The sequence below is a fragment of the Manis javanica genome, chromosome 13 (genome assembly GCF_040802235.1).
Source record: "Manis javanica isolate MJ-LG chromosome 13, MJ_LKY, whole genome shotgun sequence".
In the NCBI taxonomy this organism is placed as follows: Eukaryota; Metazoa; Chordata; class Mammalia; order Pholidota; family Manidae; genus Manis; species Manis javanica.
This window is the reverse complement of record NC_133168.1, coordinates 36,368,473-36,385,744: the sequence shown is the minus strand read 5'-3', so window position 1 is coordinate 36,385,744 and position 17,272 is coordinate 36,368,473. Positions and strand designations below refer to the sequence as shown.

General features: G+C 36.7%; 1 protein-coding gene across 4 annotated transcripts in view; it reads right to left on the bottom strand.

The window, feature by feature from the left end:
- Positions 1–17,272, bottom strand: part of LOC108394644 (amine sulfotransferase-like) — a 47,206-nt gene that overhangs the window by 13,792 nt on the left and 16,142 nt on the right. For all 4 annotated transcript variants that reach the window (XM_073219437.1, XM_073219436.1, XM_073219435.1 and 1 more), the window contains one exon: positions 11,016–11,168. In XM_073219437.1, the coding sequence (XP_073075538.1) occupies positions 11,016–11,157 (142 nt within the window). In that variant the 5' untranslated portion in view covers positions 11,158–11,168. The remainder of the gene's footprint in view (positions 1–11,015; positions 11,169–17,272) is intronic.

The window sequence follows — 17,272 nt, the reverse complement described above, 5'->3', positions numbered from 1 at the left end:
CAAACAATAGGGAGAAAAAAGCAGGAGTTGCAGTACTTGTATCAGATAAAATAGACATCAAAACAAAGAAGCTAACAAGAGACCAAAAAAGGTATATAATGATAAAAGGGTAAGTCCAACAAGAGGATGTAAACATTATTAATATCTACACAAAAAACATAAGAGCACCCAAATATGTGCAACAGCTACTAACAGAATTAAAGGGAGAAATAGAATGCAATGCATTCATTTTAGATTTCCACACACCATTCACTATAAGGAAAGATTAAGCACTGAGAAACTAAATAAGGAGACAGAGGCATTGAAAAACACACAGAAGAGATAGATCTAACAGACATTGACAGAACACTCCATCCAAAAGCATCAGGATAAACATTTTTCTCAAGTGCACATGGAACATTTTCTAGAATAGATCACATGCTAGGCCACAAAAAGAGCCTCAGTAAATTCAAAAACATTGAAATTGCACCACCAACTTCTCAGACCACAAAGATATGAAACTAGATGTAAATTGTGCAAAGAAAACATAAAAGTCTACAAACATTTGGAGGCTTAACAATGTGCTCCTAAATAATCAATGGATCAAAGACCTAATAAAAACAGAGATGAAGCAATATATGGAGACAAATGAAAACAACAGCCCAATTCCCCAACTTCTGTGGGATGCAGTGAAAGCAGTTTTAAGTGAAAAGTATATAGCAAAACAGGTCTATCTAAAGAAAGAAGAACAAAAAAATTGAATTGGTAATCAAAAAACTACTTAAGAACAAAATGCCTGGATCAGATGGCTTCACCACAGAATTTTATCAAACACTTAGTGAAGACCTAATACCCATTCTCCTTACTTAAAGTTTTCCAAAATGGAGAAGAGGAGTGAATCCTTACAGTCTATGAGGCCATCATCACTCTAATATCAAAACCAGGCAATGACACCAAAAAAAAAGAGAAAATTGCAGACCAATATCCCTGATGAACATAAATTTAAAAATACTCAACAAAAGAGAAGCAAACTGCATTCAAAAATACATTAAAAAATCATCCATCATGATCAAGTAGGATTTATTCCAGGGATGCAAGGATGGTACATTATTTGAAAATCCATCAACATCATCCATCACATAAATAAAAAGGACAAAAACCACATGTTCATCTCCATAGATGCCAAAAAAGCATTTGACAAAATTCAACACCCATTCATGATAAAGATTCTCAACAAAATGGTCATTGACAGCAATTACCTGAGCATAATAAAGGCCATATATGACAAACATACAGCCAACATCATATGTAAAAGCAAAAAGCTGAAAGGTTTCCCTTTAAGGTAGGGAACAAGACAAGGATGCCCACTCTCACCACTTTTATTCAATGTAGTCCAGGAGGTCCAAGCCAGAGCATTGAAAAAACACAAAGAAATAAAAGGCTTCCAGATTGGTAAGGAAGAAGTTAAATTGTCACTGTTTGTAGATAACATAATATTGTACATAAAAAACCCTAAGTATACACAAGAAAATTATTAGAACTAATAGTTGAATTCAGTAAATTTGCAGGATACAAATTAACACAGAGAAATCTGTTGCATTCCTACATACTAACAATGAACTGCAGAAGGAAGAACCAGGAAAACAATTCCATTTATAATTGCATCAAAAAGAATAAAATACCAGGAATAAACCTAAGCAAGGATGTGAAAGACCTATACTCTGAAAACTACAATATAATCATCAAGGAAATTAAGAAGACACCAATAAACGGAGATACATCTCATGCTCATGGATAGGAAGAATTAATATTGTCAAAATGGCCATTCTGCCTAAAGCAATATACAGATTCAAAGTAATCCCTATCAAAATACCAACAGCATCTTCAATGAACTAGAACAAATAGTTCTAAAATTCATGTGAAAGCACATAAGACTCCAAATAGCCAAATCAATCCTCAGAAGGAAGATTCATGCTGGGGGATTATGCTCCCCATCTGCAAGCTCTGTTACAAAGCCACAGTAATCAAAAACAATTTGGAAATAGCACAAGAACAGACCCACAGTTCAATGCAACAGAATAGAGAGCCCTGGTATAAGCACAAACTTATATATGGTCAATTAATATACAGTAAAGGGGCTATGTATGTAAAATGAGGAAATAGCCTGTTCAACAGTGGCTGTTAACAGGCAAACCTATACAGCTACATGTAAGATACAGAAACTGTATAACTGTCTAACCCCATACACAAAAGTAAACTCAAAATGGATCAAAGACTTAAATGTAATTCATGAAAATGTAAAACTCTTAGAAGAAAATATGGGCAAAAATCTCTTGAATATAAACATGAGCAACTTTTTGCAGAACTTTTTCCTTCCCTTGAGTATGGGAAACAATAGCAAAACTGAACAAATGGGACTACATCAAACTAAAAAGCTTCTGTACAGCCAAGGACATCATCAGTTGAACAAAATGGCATGCTATACTCTGGGAGAATATATTTGTAAAAGATATATCTGATAAGAGTTTAACATTGAAAATATATAAAGAACTCACATGCCTCAAGAGCCAAAAAGCAAACAATCCCATTAATAAAAGGGCAGAGGATCGAAGAGACACTTCTCCAAAGAATAAACTCAGTTGGCCAACAAGCACATGAAATGATGCACCATGTCACTAATCAGGGAAATTTTGATGATTTGACAATCAAAATATTGGTAGGGATTGCATTGAATCTGTAGATTGCTTTAGGCAGAATGACCATTTTGATAATATGCAAACTTTAATGCAAATTAAAACCATAATGATATATCACCTCACTCCAGTTATGATGACCAACATCCAATAAGAAAAGAATCAACAAACCCTGGAGAGGATGCTGAGGAAGCAAAGCCCTCTACACTGTTGGTGGGAATGTAAATTAGTTCAAAAATTGTAGAAAGCAATGTGGAGGTTCCTCAAAAAACCGAAAATAGAAATACCATTTGATCCAGGAATTCCACTCCTAGGAATTTACCTGAGGAAAACAAGATCATAGATTTAAAAAGACATATGCACCCCTATGTTTGTTGCAGTACTATTTATAACAGCTAAGATATGGAAGCAAACTAACTGTCCATCAGTAGATGAATGGATAAAGAAGATGTGGTACATATACACAATGAACTATTAATCAGCCGTAAGAAAACAAATCCTACCCTTTGCAACAACATGGATGGAGCTAGAGGGTATTATGCTCAGTGAAATAATCCAGGCAGAGAAAGACAAGTACCAAATGATTAAACTCATCTGTGGAGTGTAACAACAAAGCAAAAACTGAAGGAACAAAATGGCAGCAGACCCAGAGACTCCAAGGAGGGACTAGCAGTTACCAAAGGGAAAGAGGGTGGAGAAGGCAGGTGGGAAGGGAGGCAGAAGGGCATTAAGAGGTATTATGATTAGCACACATAATATAGGGGGACTGCACGGGGAAGGCAGTATTACACAGAGAAGACAAGTAGTGACTCTATAGCATCTTTCTACGCTGATTGACAGTGACGGCAATGGTGTGTGTGTGTGGGGGGGGATTTAATAATAAGGGCAGATGTAGTAGCCACTGTGTTACTCATGAAAAACCATCATACAATCGTTTATTAATGATAACTTTAATAAATAGAAAAATCCATATTATCAGCTCATTACATGAAGAAAAATTATTTGACAAAATGCAACATCCATTTGTGATAAAATACTAATGAAATTGTATTTAACCACAAAATAAGACCAAAATCCCACGGTTGACATCATCCTCAATGGTGAACTCATAACTTATCCTCTAACAGCAGGATGAGCACAATTGGGCAAACTCTTATCAGTCTTTTGGGAAATCCTAGCCATAACAATTAGAAAAAAAAAAGAAGTAACAGTCATCGAGAGTAGAATGGAAGAAGATAAACTGTGTCTATTTGCAGATTACATGCTATTATAAATAGGAAGCAAATACCTAAAAATTTCAATGAAAAATTAGAATTTCAATGAAATCAGTGAAGTTAAAGGATTGGAAATAAATTTATCTAAATAAATTGCATTTCTAGGCCCTAATAACAAGGTATCAGAAAGAGAAATTAAAGACACAATCACACTCATGGCAGCATCAAAAAGAATGACCAAAGAGGAATAAATTAAGCCAAGGTGGGTGAAAAAAAGGTAGTGAAAATGAGAAGACATAGAAAAAAGAAACTGATGGGAACACACATAATTCCAGGTCATACATTGGAAGATTAATATTGTTAAATTGTCCGTACTCCCCAAAGCAGTATACAAATTCATTGAATTTCCTACCAAAATTCAAATGGTATTTTTCACAGAAAAAGCACCATCAAATAGTTCATAGGGACCCAAAAAGTCACAGAATTAGCAAAGCAACCTAGAGATGGTGCTATCATACATCTTCATATCAATTTATATTACAAAGTTATACTAATCAAACAGTACAGTATTGGCATGAAAACAGACACACAGCTCAATGGAATAGAACGGAGAGTCCAGGAATAAACCTATGCATATATGGTCAATTAATATATGACAAAGGAGCCAAGGTAATACAAAGGAAAAAAATAGTCTCTTCATTGAGTGATGCTGGGAAAACCTATGTACATCCATATGCAAAAGAATGAAACTGCACTACTATCTCACACCATGCAGAGAAATCCAACCAAAATGAATTCAAGATGTGAATATAAGACCTGAAACTACAAAACTCTTAGAAGAAAACATAGGCAGAAAGCTCTTTGATATTTTGCTTGCAATAATATTTTGGATAAGAAGTAAAAAATAAATGCAACAAATGAAAAAATAAGAAACTATATACATCAAACTTAAAAGCTTATGTTCAGCAAAGGATCCCATCAACAAAATGCAAGGAAAATTGCTGATTGGGAGAAATTACTTGCAAATCATCTATCTGATAAGGGTTCATATCCAAAATAAACAAAGAACTCCGTAGCAACAAAATACACCCATCCAGATAAAAAATCAGTAGAAGCTCTACTGACTTCGGTGTGCATATGCATTTGAAATTATAGGTGAACACCTATTTGTTTAAGTATTTTTATGTATAGATACATATATACATAGAAATATATGTTTTTGTCTGATCACAGTGCAATAACAGCTCCACAGTGCGATCACAATGCACACACTAGGTAGTCTATAAGTAACAGAAATCTGTCTGTCACAGTTTTGGAGACTAGAAGTCCAAGAGCATGGCTCCAGCAGATTCAAGGCTCTCTTCCCAGTTCATAGTTGTGGCCTTCTTGATGTGTGCTCACATGGTGGGTAGAGATAAGGGTCTCTAGAACTTCTCTTTTGAGAGAACTAATCAAATACATAGACATTCTATCTTCATGACCTAACCATCTCCCAAAGGTACTACTCCCTATACCCATCACCTTTAAGGGATAGGATTACAATATATAAATTCTGGGGGGACACAAACATTCAGACCATAGGCAAAAGAAATAAATATGTGTACATATAACTCATCATCCCTTTCTACTAAGAAACAAATGATATGGTAACTGGAACTCCCTCCTTTCCAGTGTCTCAGTCTAAATCCCCTGATAGCCAGTAAGGTAACCTGAGGTTTCAGGGGGAACTTCTGGGCCACCACAGTTTAACTCTTCATCCCATGCTACTCAGAGACCCATAAGACACTAACCTGAATCTACATATCTACCCTGTATAATATTGATGGCCAGTCACAAAAGAACTCTCACAACATTTAGTTGATTGGAGGGACATGTGCCTGCAAATGGAATTGAAAGGTGATCATTAAAATGAGTCCCTGCTACTGACCCATAAAGTGCTGACTTGGCTTCAATTAGGAGGACGTCTAACTGGAGCACATACAACCATTTGGGCTCCCATAGACATGCACTGCACACTGAATGGTTCATTGCAGTCAGCTAAAGTAGTAAAAATATGTTTAAAATACTCAGATCCTTTCTCCTTTTGTGAACCCCTCTATTTTCTAATATTGCTTTCAAAGAGCAGGCCACTTTCTTATTAAGAATTTATGTTTTAACTTGTACTAAAGCATTACTTAAAATATTTCTGATCTTCCAAATGCTGATTGTTTTCTATCATTTATATACACCATATTTGGACAGCAAAAGGGTCACCATTTGATCAGCCCATTTGATGCCATGAGAAAACCTTGCATTGGAAATGGGCTTAGTGTTGCGAGCTATGCAATTGACTGAATGAATAGGAATGGAAGGGGCAGTAAGAATGTGTCCTCTGAAAACATTCCAAAATATAAATCTGGGCTACCTGAGAGGAAAACTCTGTATAAGAAGTAGAAATAAAATTAGAAATCAGTCATATTGGGTCATCAAAGGGAAAAATCTGGCAGAGGGAAGATGGTTAGTGGATTAATGGGGCATGCCCTGTGGCACAACCATGGGAGTAAAGCCCTTTAAGTTCTTCCCTATGCAAATTACTACTTAGGACTTTACTTTAATGGTAAAAGCCATTTAAATGACCCAAAGAAACATTTAAAATCTTTAGGGTATATTCTTTCTTTTTTAAAACAGTTTCATTCACATAGGTTACAATTTACCATTATTAGTCTGTACAACCCACGAGTTTTTAAAAATGTATTCACAAGGTTATACAGTCATCAGCATGATTGAATTTTAGAATATTTTGCAACCCACCAACTGATTTGCAAATATTTCCATAGTCATTGGCAGTAAATTAACATTCCTCATCGAACCATCAGCCCCAAGACACCATTATTTACAATGTATCTCTATTAATTCACCTATCTGGACTTTTCCTAAAAATGGAATCATAAAATACATGAACTATTGTGTCTGGCTTCTTTCACATTACACACTATGTTCAAAGTTCATCCATGTTGTAACATTTCTCAGGACTTCACTCCTTTTCATGACCAAAGAATATTCTATTTTACAACTATACCACTTTGCTTATCATTTCTTCAGTTAATGGACATTGGTCTTGTGTCCACATTTTTGCTCTCATGAATAATGCTGACATGAATATCCATGTGTGATTTGTGGTGTACGCATTATGTGTCCTTTCTTTGGGGTATGGAGAAATAGAATTTATGAGTAATATGGTATCTCTATGTATTAATATTTGAGGATCTGCTAAACCAATTTCCAGTGTAGTGTAGCTGTACCATTTTACAATCCTATCAGAAATATATGAGAATTCTAATTTCTCCATGTCCTTGCCAACATTTGCTGCTGTATTTTTGGTTATCACACTCCTAGTGAGTGTGAAGTGGTATCTCATTACAGTTCCTCATCACATATATCATTTATATACACCATATATGATTTGCAAATATTTTCTCCTATTCTGTTGGATTGTCTTTTCACTTGTTTGAAATTTTTTCTATTGATGTATCGCTGATATACAATCTCATGTTGTTTGCAAATATTCAACACAGTGTTTCAACAGTTACCCATATTATTAAATCCTCACTTCTATTGCAGTTACTTTCTATCAACATAGAAAGATGCTACAGAATCACTGACTATATTCTCCGTGCTGTACTACTATCCCCATGACAAACTTATTATGACTGAGAGTTTTCATACTGCTTTATTCCCCTCAGCCTCCCCATCCACCTACCCCAACTGCTCCTCCGTGGTAACCACCGGTCACTTCTCAGTGTCTATGAGTCTATGGCTGTTTTGCTCAGTTTGTTTCACTGTACTTTTATATTCCAAAATTCAGTGAAATCATATGGTATTTGTCTTTCTCCACCTGGCTTATTTCACTGAGCATAAGGACCTCTAGATCCAACCATATTGTTTCAAATGGCAGAATTTCTTGTCGTTTCCTGTCTGAAAAATACTCCATTCTGTATATGTACCACATCTTCTTTAGCCATTTGCCTATTGATGGATGCTTAGATTGATTCCATATCTTGGCTATTGTAAATAATGTGGCAATAAACACAAGGGTACATATATCATAAAATCAGGGATTTTTTTTCCTTCCTGTAAATTCCTGTAAGTGAAATTACTGGGTCATATGATATTTTTATTTTTAGTTTTCTGAAGTACCTCCACAGTGCTTTCTAAAGCAGTTTTATCAATTTACATTCCAACCAGCAGTGTGGAGGGTTCTCATACCTCCACATCCATACCAACCTTGGTCATATTTTGGGGTTGTGGCTATTCTAACTGGTCTGAGGTGATATCTCAGCATTGTGGTTTTGAGTTATGTGGAGCATCTTTTCATGAGCCTGTTGGCCATCTGTATTTCTTGTTTGGAGCCTGTTCAAGTCCTCTGCCCATTTCAAATCAGGTTATTTTTGTTATTTTTTCATTGGTGTTAAGGCATATGAGCTCTTTATATATTTTGGACGTTAACTCCTAAATGGATGAATCACTTACAAATATATTCTCCCATAATGCAGGTTGCCCTTTTGTTCTGTAGATGGTGTCCTTTGATGTATGAAAACTTTTTAGTTTGATGTAGAACCATGTGTTCATTTTTAATTTTATTTCCCTTCTTCAAGGGAAGATGTATCCAGGAAAATATTGCTCATAGTTACGTTCAGAGATTCGTGCTAGGTTTTCTTCTAAGAGTGTTGTGGTTTCATGTCTTAACATTCTGCTCTTTGATCCATTTCAAGTTTAATTTTGTGTATGAAGTTAATAATCCAGTTTCATTCTCTTGCATACAGCTGTCGTTCTTACAACACATTACTGAAGAGGTTATCTTCTCCCCATTGTATATTCATGGATCCTTTATCATGTCCTAAGTGGCCATGTATTTGTCGGACTACATATGGACTCTCTTGGGTATACCATTTATCTATGGGTCTCTTCTTGCACTAGTAACATGCTATTCTTATTACTGTAACGTTTCATTATAGCTTGACATCAGGGATTGTAATGCCTTCAGATTTATTCTCTTTCTCAGGGTTGTTTTGGCTAGTCAAGATCTTTTGTGAAAGCATGTGTATTTGAGAGCTATTTGTTTCAGTTTCTTGAAAAATACTGCTTAGTACTTTGATAGGGATTGCAATGAATCTATAAATTGCTTTGGGTAGTAGGGCCATTTTGACACTATAAATCTTCCTAACCATGAGCATAGGATAGATATCCATTTATTTGTTTCTTTTTTAATTTCTCCCATGAGTGTCTTCTAGTTTTCAGTGTATGTCTTTCGCCCCTGTGGTTATGTTTATTCCTAATTATTTCATTCATTTTCATGCAATTGTAAGTACAATTGCTTCCCTGATTTCCCTTCCTGCTAGCTCATTGCTAGCATATAGGAATGAACTGATTTCTGTATTTTAATTTTGTATCCTGCAATATTTCTGAATCCAGTAATTAGTTCTAATAGTTCTTTGAATAGATATTCTATGTATAATACCAGGTCATCTGCAAATAATGACAGTCTAACTTTTCTTCCTTACCAATTTGAATGCGTTTATCTCTGTGTTGTCTGAATGCCATGACTAGGAGCTCCAGTACTACGCTGAATAAGTGTGAGGAGAGTGGACATCCTTGTCATGTTCCCAAACTTAGAGGAAAAGCTTTCAGCTTTATGCCATTCAGTATGATGTTAGCTGTGTGTTTGTCATATATGGCTTTTATTTTGTTAAGGTTGAACCCTTTATTCCTGCTTTGTTGAGACATTTTATCTTGAATGGATATTGAATAATGTCAAATGCTTTTTCAGAGTCTATTGTGATGATCATGTGGTTTCTTAGCCTTCTTTTTGTTAAAGTGTTATGTGACTTTGATTGATTTATGAATATTATACCATCCTTGCATCTCTGGAATAAAAACAACTTGGTCCTGATAGATGACCCTTTTGGTGTATTTTTAAATTTGGTTTGCTATTATTTTGTTGAGCATATTTATATCAATGCTCATCAGGAATATTAGTCCAAGTTTTTTTTTTTTCTTTTAGTGTCTACATATGGTTGTCATATTAGAGCAATGATGGCCTCACAGGATGAGCTTGGGAGTATTCCTTCCTCCTCTACTTTTTGGAACACCTTAAGAAAGATGGGTAATAGCTCTTGTTTCAATGTTTGGTAGAATTCAACTGTGAAGCCATCTGATACTGTACTTTTGCTTATTGGGAGTTCCAATTACTAATTGAGTTTAATTGTTGGTAATTGGTCTGCTCAGATTTTGTTTATTTCTGGGCCAGCTTTGGAAGGTTGTACTTTCTACAATATTGTTCATTTCTACTAGGATGTCCAACTTTTTGAAATATAATTTTTCATATAATTTGGATTTCTGTGGTATCTATTGTGACTACTCCCTCTTCATTAATGACTCTAAGTGTGTATTCTCTACTTCTAAATATGGCTAGGGATTTACCTATTTTGTGTATTTTCACACAAAAAAACAGCTCTTGGTTTCATGTATTCTCTCTATTGTTTATTCTTTCCTATATTTTTTATTTCCGCTCTGATTTTTATTATGTCCTTCCTTCTACTAACTTTAGGGTTCATTTGTTCTTCTTTTTCTAGTTTCTTTAATTGTGAGTTTAGACTGCTTATTTTGGATTGTTCTTTTTTCTAAAGGTAGGCCTGTATAGTTTTGAACTTACCTCTTAGAACTGCTTTTGTGGTGTCCCACAAATATTGAACTGTTGAGTTTTTGTGGGATATATTCTACATTTTTTATAATTAATATAAGTTAAATTTCCTTTCTCAGAGGTTATTAAATATAGCTTGCATCTTCGGTCCCATCTCCCTGCCTGAGGATAAATATTCCTGCCTCTCTTACTAGACATTCCATCGCTACATTTTTGTCATTTTCTTCAATGCAATTTCTTCCTCATTGTGTTCCTTTCACCAACCAAAGTCAGAAATAAATTAAGCTGTATTGTAAACACCTGATTTAATGAGACATTAAATTGTCTTATCTTTCAATAACCAACAGATTTATAGTATATAATCATACCTAATACTACTGAGAAACTAAGTTCACATATTAATGAAAAGCCATTCAGTTATTAGATTAGCTATCAGAATGGAGAACTTACCAGATTTTGGGTATGTGACTATGAAGACATCATCATCTCTGATTTCAAAATTATCCAAATTTTCTAAAAAGTCTATATCAATTCCAGAACATGTAAAATTATATCCTTTAAATGTGAATAAAAATTTTCCTATGTCCTCCATAATTCAATTGCCTGCAAAAGACAGATATATTATTTGAGAGAAGTCCAGCACAATTTGAGATCTTCTTCTCTTACATACCCTTGCCTCTCATCCATAATTATGAATGCAAATTAATTTCTTTTTTTTCCCACAGACTCCGATAACATGCTGGCTCTGGAAGTTATGGTATCAAATTCTGTTTGTGTGGGCTTTGCCCAAATGCCCAGGAGCCTGCTGGCCATGGGTTGGGTCTTCATTTTACATGTTTGTCTTCCTTTCATGTAGCTATAGGGAAAAAGCTTGAAAGTTATTATTGTGATAGTTACAAAGGTAATGCTTAAATCAGAATTCTAATATATCTTAACACAGTAAAAATGAATACACTTCTGAAGACTTAAACAGACTTCAGAATCAATTCTTTGTTTCTCTAGACTGACAGTCCATAGCTAGGCCTTTTTATCCCTTTAACAGAACCAAAACGCCTTAGGGTTGATGAGGTCTTAATAACGACTTCATCCTCAACTTTTGGTTAGGATTTTTTTGCTTATATTACATTTTGTAACCATATATTTAAATTTGATATTATTACTTAACCTTCAATTTGTTTAGAGCAATTGGGTAAGTATTATGAAGTAACAGACATGAGAGTTCACAAGGAAACATGAGAAATTTCAAATGAGCAATCAAATTGAGTTGTGAATAATGACAATTTCAACTATGACACAAAATAAAAGTGTAAAGGAAAACATTCAAACACTGGTCTCATGTAGAATATGGACCAAGCTTTGTGAGTCATCATACATGTGTACATTTGCCTTTTGTTATCACTTGTCAGTAGGCTTATTTAAAAAGTCTCTTGATACTAAGAATTCTGAGGTTAGTTGATTTGGGGATTCTTCCAGAAGATTCTCCAGATTCCCTTTTTTTTCATTTTTCCCAAATATATCGCACTTATAGCTAGCAAAGAGGACCACCAGAACTTTATATTTTGATAGCAATTCCAGGAATCTTGGAGCATGTATCCCTCCAAAAAAAAGGTAAAGGAATTTGTAAAATATTTTACAGTCACTCTGTAACAAGTAAATCTATATTTGTTAGTTTCTGTTCAAAACTGAAATTTAAGAAATGTATAAATTATCTGGATGAATAACACAAATTCAAAGCCAGGACTGGAATGAAGGCCATGAATGGGACAGTGGAGGAGGAAAGACAGAGATTTATTACATCAATAGTCTTCTCTAAGTAGTCTCCTTGGGGCTGTTCTCCAGGGTTCAAGACAGACAGCCTAATTGGTACCTTGAGGCCCTTATTTGGTTTCAAATACTAACTTCCATTATAAAGAAGCAGTGCTCCTTGAGGAGTAGCTGATTCTGTGTCTCTGGGTGAAAATAATAATGATGTATCTGTAACAACTTCACCTATTATTAAGCAAAATTTCAGGGCTATGGGTATAACACTAATGTGTCAAAGGTCAAAATGAGGACTGTAGTGACCCAAGGGACATTTGGAACATCAGCAGGCACAGAATGATTACAGTCAATTAGAAAAAGAAACATTGCATGAGAAGCATGAATCATCATGATGCTTTTAAAAGGAATGTAAGCAATTGATGTGTTCTGCCACAAATTCCTAAAATCCTTAACAGAAATTATGTGACTTCCACATGTAAATCTGATCAGTAAACATGTAATCAATTTTCCATTGTTAGGAACAATAGGGAGGACAAGTTTAGAATGCACTTAAAATAAATATGCATAGTTCCTCAGTTTAGATGAAGGAGTAAAGAGAATTACTTAAAAGAATATAGAAAATACACACTAACTTCTAGCAGCCAGATTAAAAGTTATGTGAGAGTAAAGAAAATGTAAGTTCCATGGCCAGAACCCTCATGTGATTATAAATACTCAGCAACTGTTTTTGTGCAATGATATTATATTCAGCCTGCTACACAGGGACATGCTTGCAAACACATTGGTGATAAGCAATTATTGCCTGCATTGGTATAAAAAGACTCTGCTTAGTGCTAAGAGCAGAGTGGAGGCTGGAAGCAAGGGCAGAGTCTGGAGGGAAGACTGAGGCTGGAGTGGAGGCAGACAGCCCAATGCAGATGTGATTCTACCCTTAAACCTACCTCCATGAGAATAAACTTTAGTATAATCCCCCTTATACTCCTAAACTCTATTGTCATTTTTCAGACTCACTGAAGCCACAGTGAACTTGCCAGGGGTGGGGCACCCTCTCTGGCTACCAACTACATTTTTGTACAGTCCTTAAGATTTGCTTTAAACTACAAAATGTAAAATCCAGATTGCATGAGAATGAAACTTCAGCACACTGCCCCTATGAATGGGGAGACATCAGCTATGCCCCAGTGGACATATGGCCTAAGGTGGCTCTCCTCCTAAGGAGTGAGCCCCTCCCCAGGTCTGAGGGGAGGTAGAGGCAATGCCTAAGGGAGTGTTGGAGGCCCCCTATGATATTGGGCAATCCTTAAATAAACAGGATGTCCATGTGTTGGCAGGAACTGAATTTGGCTATTTCACACAGTCTAAGAAAGGCCTTACAGGAGAAGGATGTACTCCTGCAAGAAGCAAGCAAAGAGGCAGCATGAGAATTCATGCTGTGAGGTGTGGTGGAGGAGGTAAAAGATTTGTTTGTAACTGTGGAGAATGTAAAGGATGTATTCTTGACTGAGATGGAGGTGCGCTGTGGGGTTACAAGAGGTTGTGTCAGCTCTGGAAGTGGTAGGTGATACACTGAGGGTGAATGGGGAAGTAGAGATGTTGCCAGAGGCACCAACCCCTCCTCTATTGAAATAATGCTCATTAATAGTAAAGAAAATAAAGACACAGCATGACAGGTTCCTCCAAAATTGGTGAAGGTCCCTTGCCAGATCATGGAGCACTCCATGCTTTACCCCTAGATGCAGGGAGAGCTGGTGGATTTGGGCTATTAGGCAGAAAACCTCAGAGTCCATGTCAGCCTGGTTCCTGTACCTCTGAGATGTTGACAAGGATGGGATTATTCTGTCCATGTTAGAAATGGGAGTGCTCATTTCCCTGACATCTCTTGCTGCCTTGAGGAAGCAATAACAAGGTGCATACCAGATACCAAGCAAGAACTCCCTTGATTGGCTCATGGCCGTACTTTGCACTATATGGCCCAGTCAGGGTGAGATGCCATCTTTCTCCACTAAATGGCAGGTATATCAAGAGGTCCAAAGGGCTTTAATTGGAGTTGGTTATGAAAAATGCCCTATATATAAGCCAGAAAACCATACCATGGGGTGAGTGATATGGTGTTGAAAACTGTTCCCCATTGTCTCTTTGGGCCCCTAGTAGCCATTATTGTCCCTCAGTTAGGGCAACTCATAAATGAGGTTACCCATATTGTGGCAGATTTGGGGAAGTCTAAGGTGATGCAGGTGTGGAAAGGGAGAGCAGTCTGCTGAGAAGTGTTTAAAGTCCCCCGTGGAGGTCACAAAGACCCTGATGTGGGATGATTCAATAAAAGCAGGGGTGAAACGGAAAAATTGGTTGGGAAGTCAAATAACATCTTACTGGAGATGTGGCAACAATTGAAGTGATACCGGAACAATCGTGGAAGATTAAGGGCACATGGATTGTAATGTGAGAACATGGAGGAGTAGAGTGCAGGAAAGATGGAAGTTCCCTGCCTAGGATCCTCACCTGATCCCATGCTGCTCTCCCAGTGTGTACATATACTGATGGAATACTAAGCCTACTGCACAGGTGTGTGCTTGTATACCCAGAGGAGATAAGCCATTATTATCCATGTTGCTATGAAAAGAGGTTCACGAGGTGCTAAGGCCAGAGCATAGCAAAGCAGATTTAGAGGTGAGGGAACAGATTAAAACAGCAGATACTGTAGCAGAGACAGAAAGCCAGATGCAGACATGTTTCTAACACTTGAGTTAAAAGTGTTAACATGATTGAAAGATAGTAGCATGAGAAGTGAGGCAGAAACCCTATTCCCAAAACCACATATAAAATGGAAATACAGCAAATACAACTGATGGAAATACGACTGCTGTGGTAATAAAGCTTGATAAAAGCCCCTTTTTACACCCAATATTCTGTTGTTATTTTTCGGTCACACTTCATCCAGAGTGAATTTGCCCAGAGTTGGGACACCCTTCTGGCCCAGAGCTACAGATACTTATGTATAGGTACAGGAATGTGTAGAGTGAATGTTTGTACCTTGTTATTGTTTCAAAAGTCTTAACATGATTGAAAGATAGTAGCATGAGAAATGAGCAGGAACCCTATTCCCAAAACCACATATAAAATGAAAATACAGCAAATACAACTGATCTTCAAAGAAATACACAAAGACTGCATAACAGACTGTGTACATCCAAGGAAAACAGAAGACATCATAGGAAAGGGTAAAAGAGCAAAGCAGCAATTTGGAAGGACCCAAGTCCTCCCTCACCCCCAGCCCAAGGTGGGAGGAAGAGAAACGTAGTGGGAACAGAATAGAAGTCCAGGACTGCTAAACACATAGACCTGAAGATGTGCTCTGGGAGCACAAACCCATATTACATGATGCTCTGGAGATTAGTAGAGTTGGAAAGCAAAGAAAGGTGAAATAATCAGAGAACTTCAGTTACAACCACATGTGGAGAACAGGATGCACAACTAGCTCCACTGTGAAAAAAGAAACACTGGAAATTTTAAAGACTACCCAATAATGAGAGGTGTATTTAAGGTTCACATATTATACAGAGCTGGCTGTTCAGGACAAAAAACAGGTGGAGAAAATCATCCTGGCCAACTCAGCCCAGCAGGATGTGTACTCTCCAGAGCAACAGACCCTCCATCCCCCTGGCAGAAAAAGCAGTCCCAAAGCCCCTCACTGTGGTATGCAGCCTGACTCATACTCCTTCTGGCAGCCACCTGTACTAGACAGATGCTCCGCCACCATTGTGCCAGGCCAGCTAGAGTGGGACCTTATGGACATCATGTACAGTGGTGTAACACAGAAATTCCCCCTGTGTGCTTCCCCACTGCACTTGGCAGGGAGGCAGGCACTACAGCTGGGAATGCAGGGAAGAACTTTGTCCTCCCAGCTTTTGCTGGTTCCACTTGCCTGCTACCTCTGTCATTGTTCCATGTGCTTGTCACCTGCAGAGCAAAGAGCTACTGGGCACTAGAGGGTGCCATCTACACAAAATCATTATTCCATAGTAATGACTAAAAAAACAAAATGTCAAAAAAGTAATCAAAACAAAAATACAGGGAAAGACACCATAAGAGGACAAGGTGAAATGGTAATCACCAATGTTTTTGATAAATATTTCAAAATAAACATCATAAAAAGACTCACCAAGCTACAGAAAAATTTTCAAGATCTCAGGGAGGACTTCAAGAAAGAGAGAAACTTTGAAAAATACAGTATCTGAAATGAAACATACAATGGAGGGATTTAAAAGTGGATTAGATGAGGTAGAGGAGACAATAAGTGAAATACAAATTAGAGAACAGGAAAACAAGGAAGCTGAGGCACAGAGAGAAAAATTGGTATCTAGGAATGAAAGAAAAATAAGAGAACTGTGTGACCATTCCAAATAGAATGATATTCACATTATAAGGCTACCAGAACAAAAAGAAAAAGAAAAAGAGTTAGAAAGTCTCTCTGAGGAATTAATTGCTGAAAATGTCATGAATCTGGGGAATGAAATAGTCTCTCAGGTCATGGAAGTGCAGACATCTCGCAATACCACAATACAAGGTACCCTAGGAAGACAACACCAAGACATATATTTATTAAAATTGCAAAGATCAAGAACAAGGAGTGGGAAATAAAAGCAACCAGAAAGAGAAAAAAGATCACTTATAAAGGAAAACCCATCAGGTTATCAGTAGACTTCTCAGCACAAACCTTACAAGCCAGAAGGGAGAGGCATGATATATTTAATGTAATGAAGGAAGAAAAAAACCTCCAACCAAGAATCCTCTACCTGGCAATATTATCATTTAAATATGAAGCAAGGATTAAACAATTTGCAGATAAGCCAAGTTGATGGTATTTATTTCCCACAAGTCATCTCTACTATGTATTTTTAAAGGATTGCTATAGATTTAAGTGCTCCTAAGGCTAAGTAGCTGTCCCA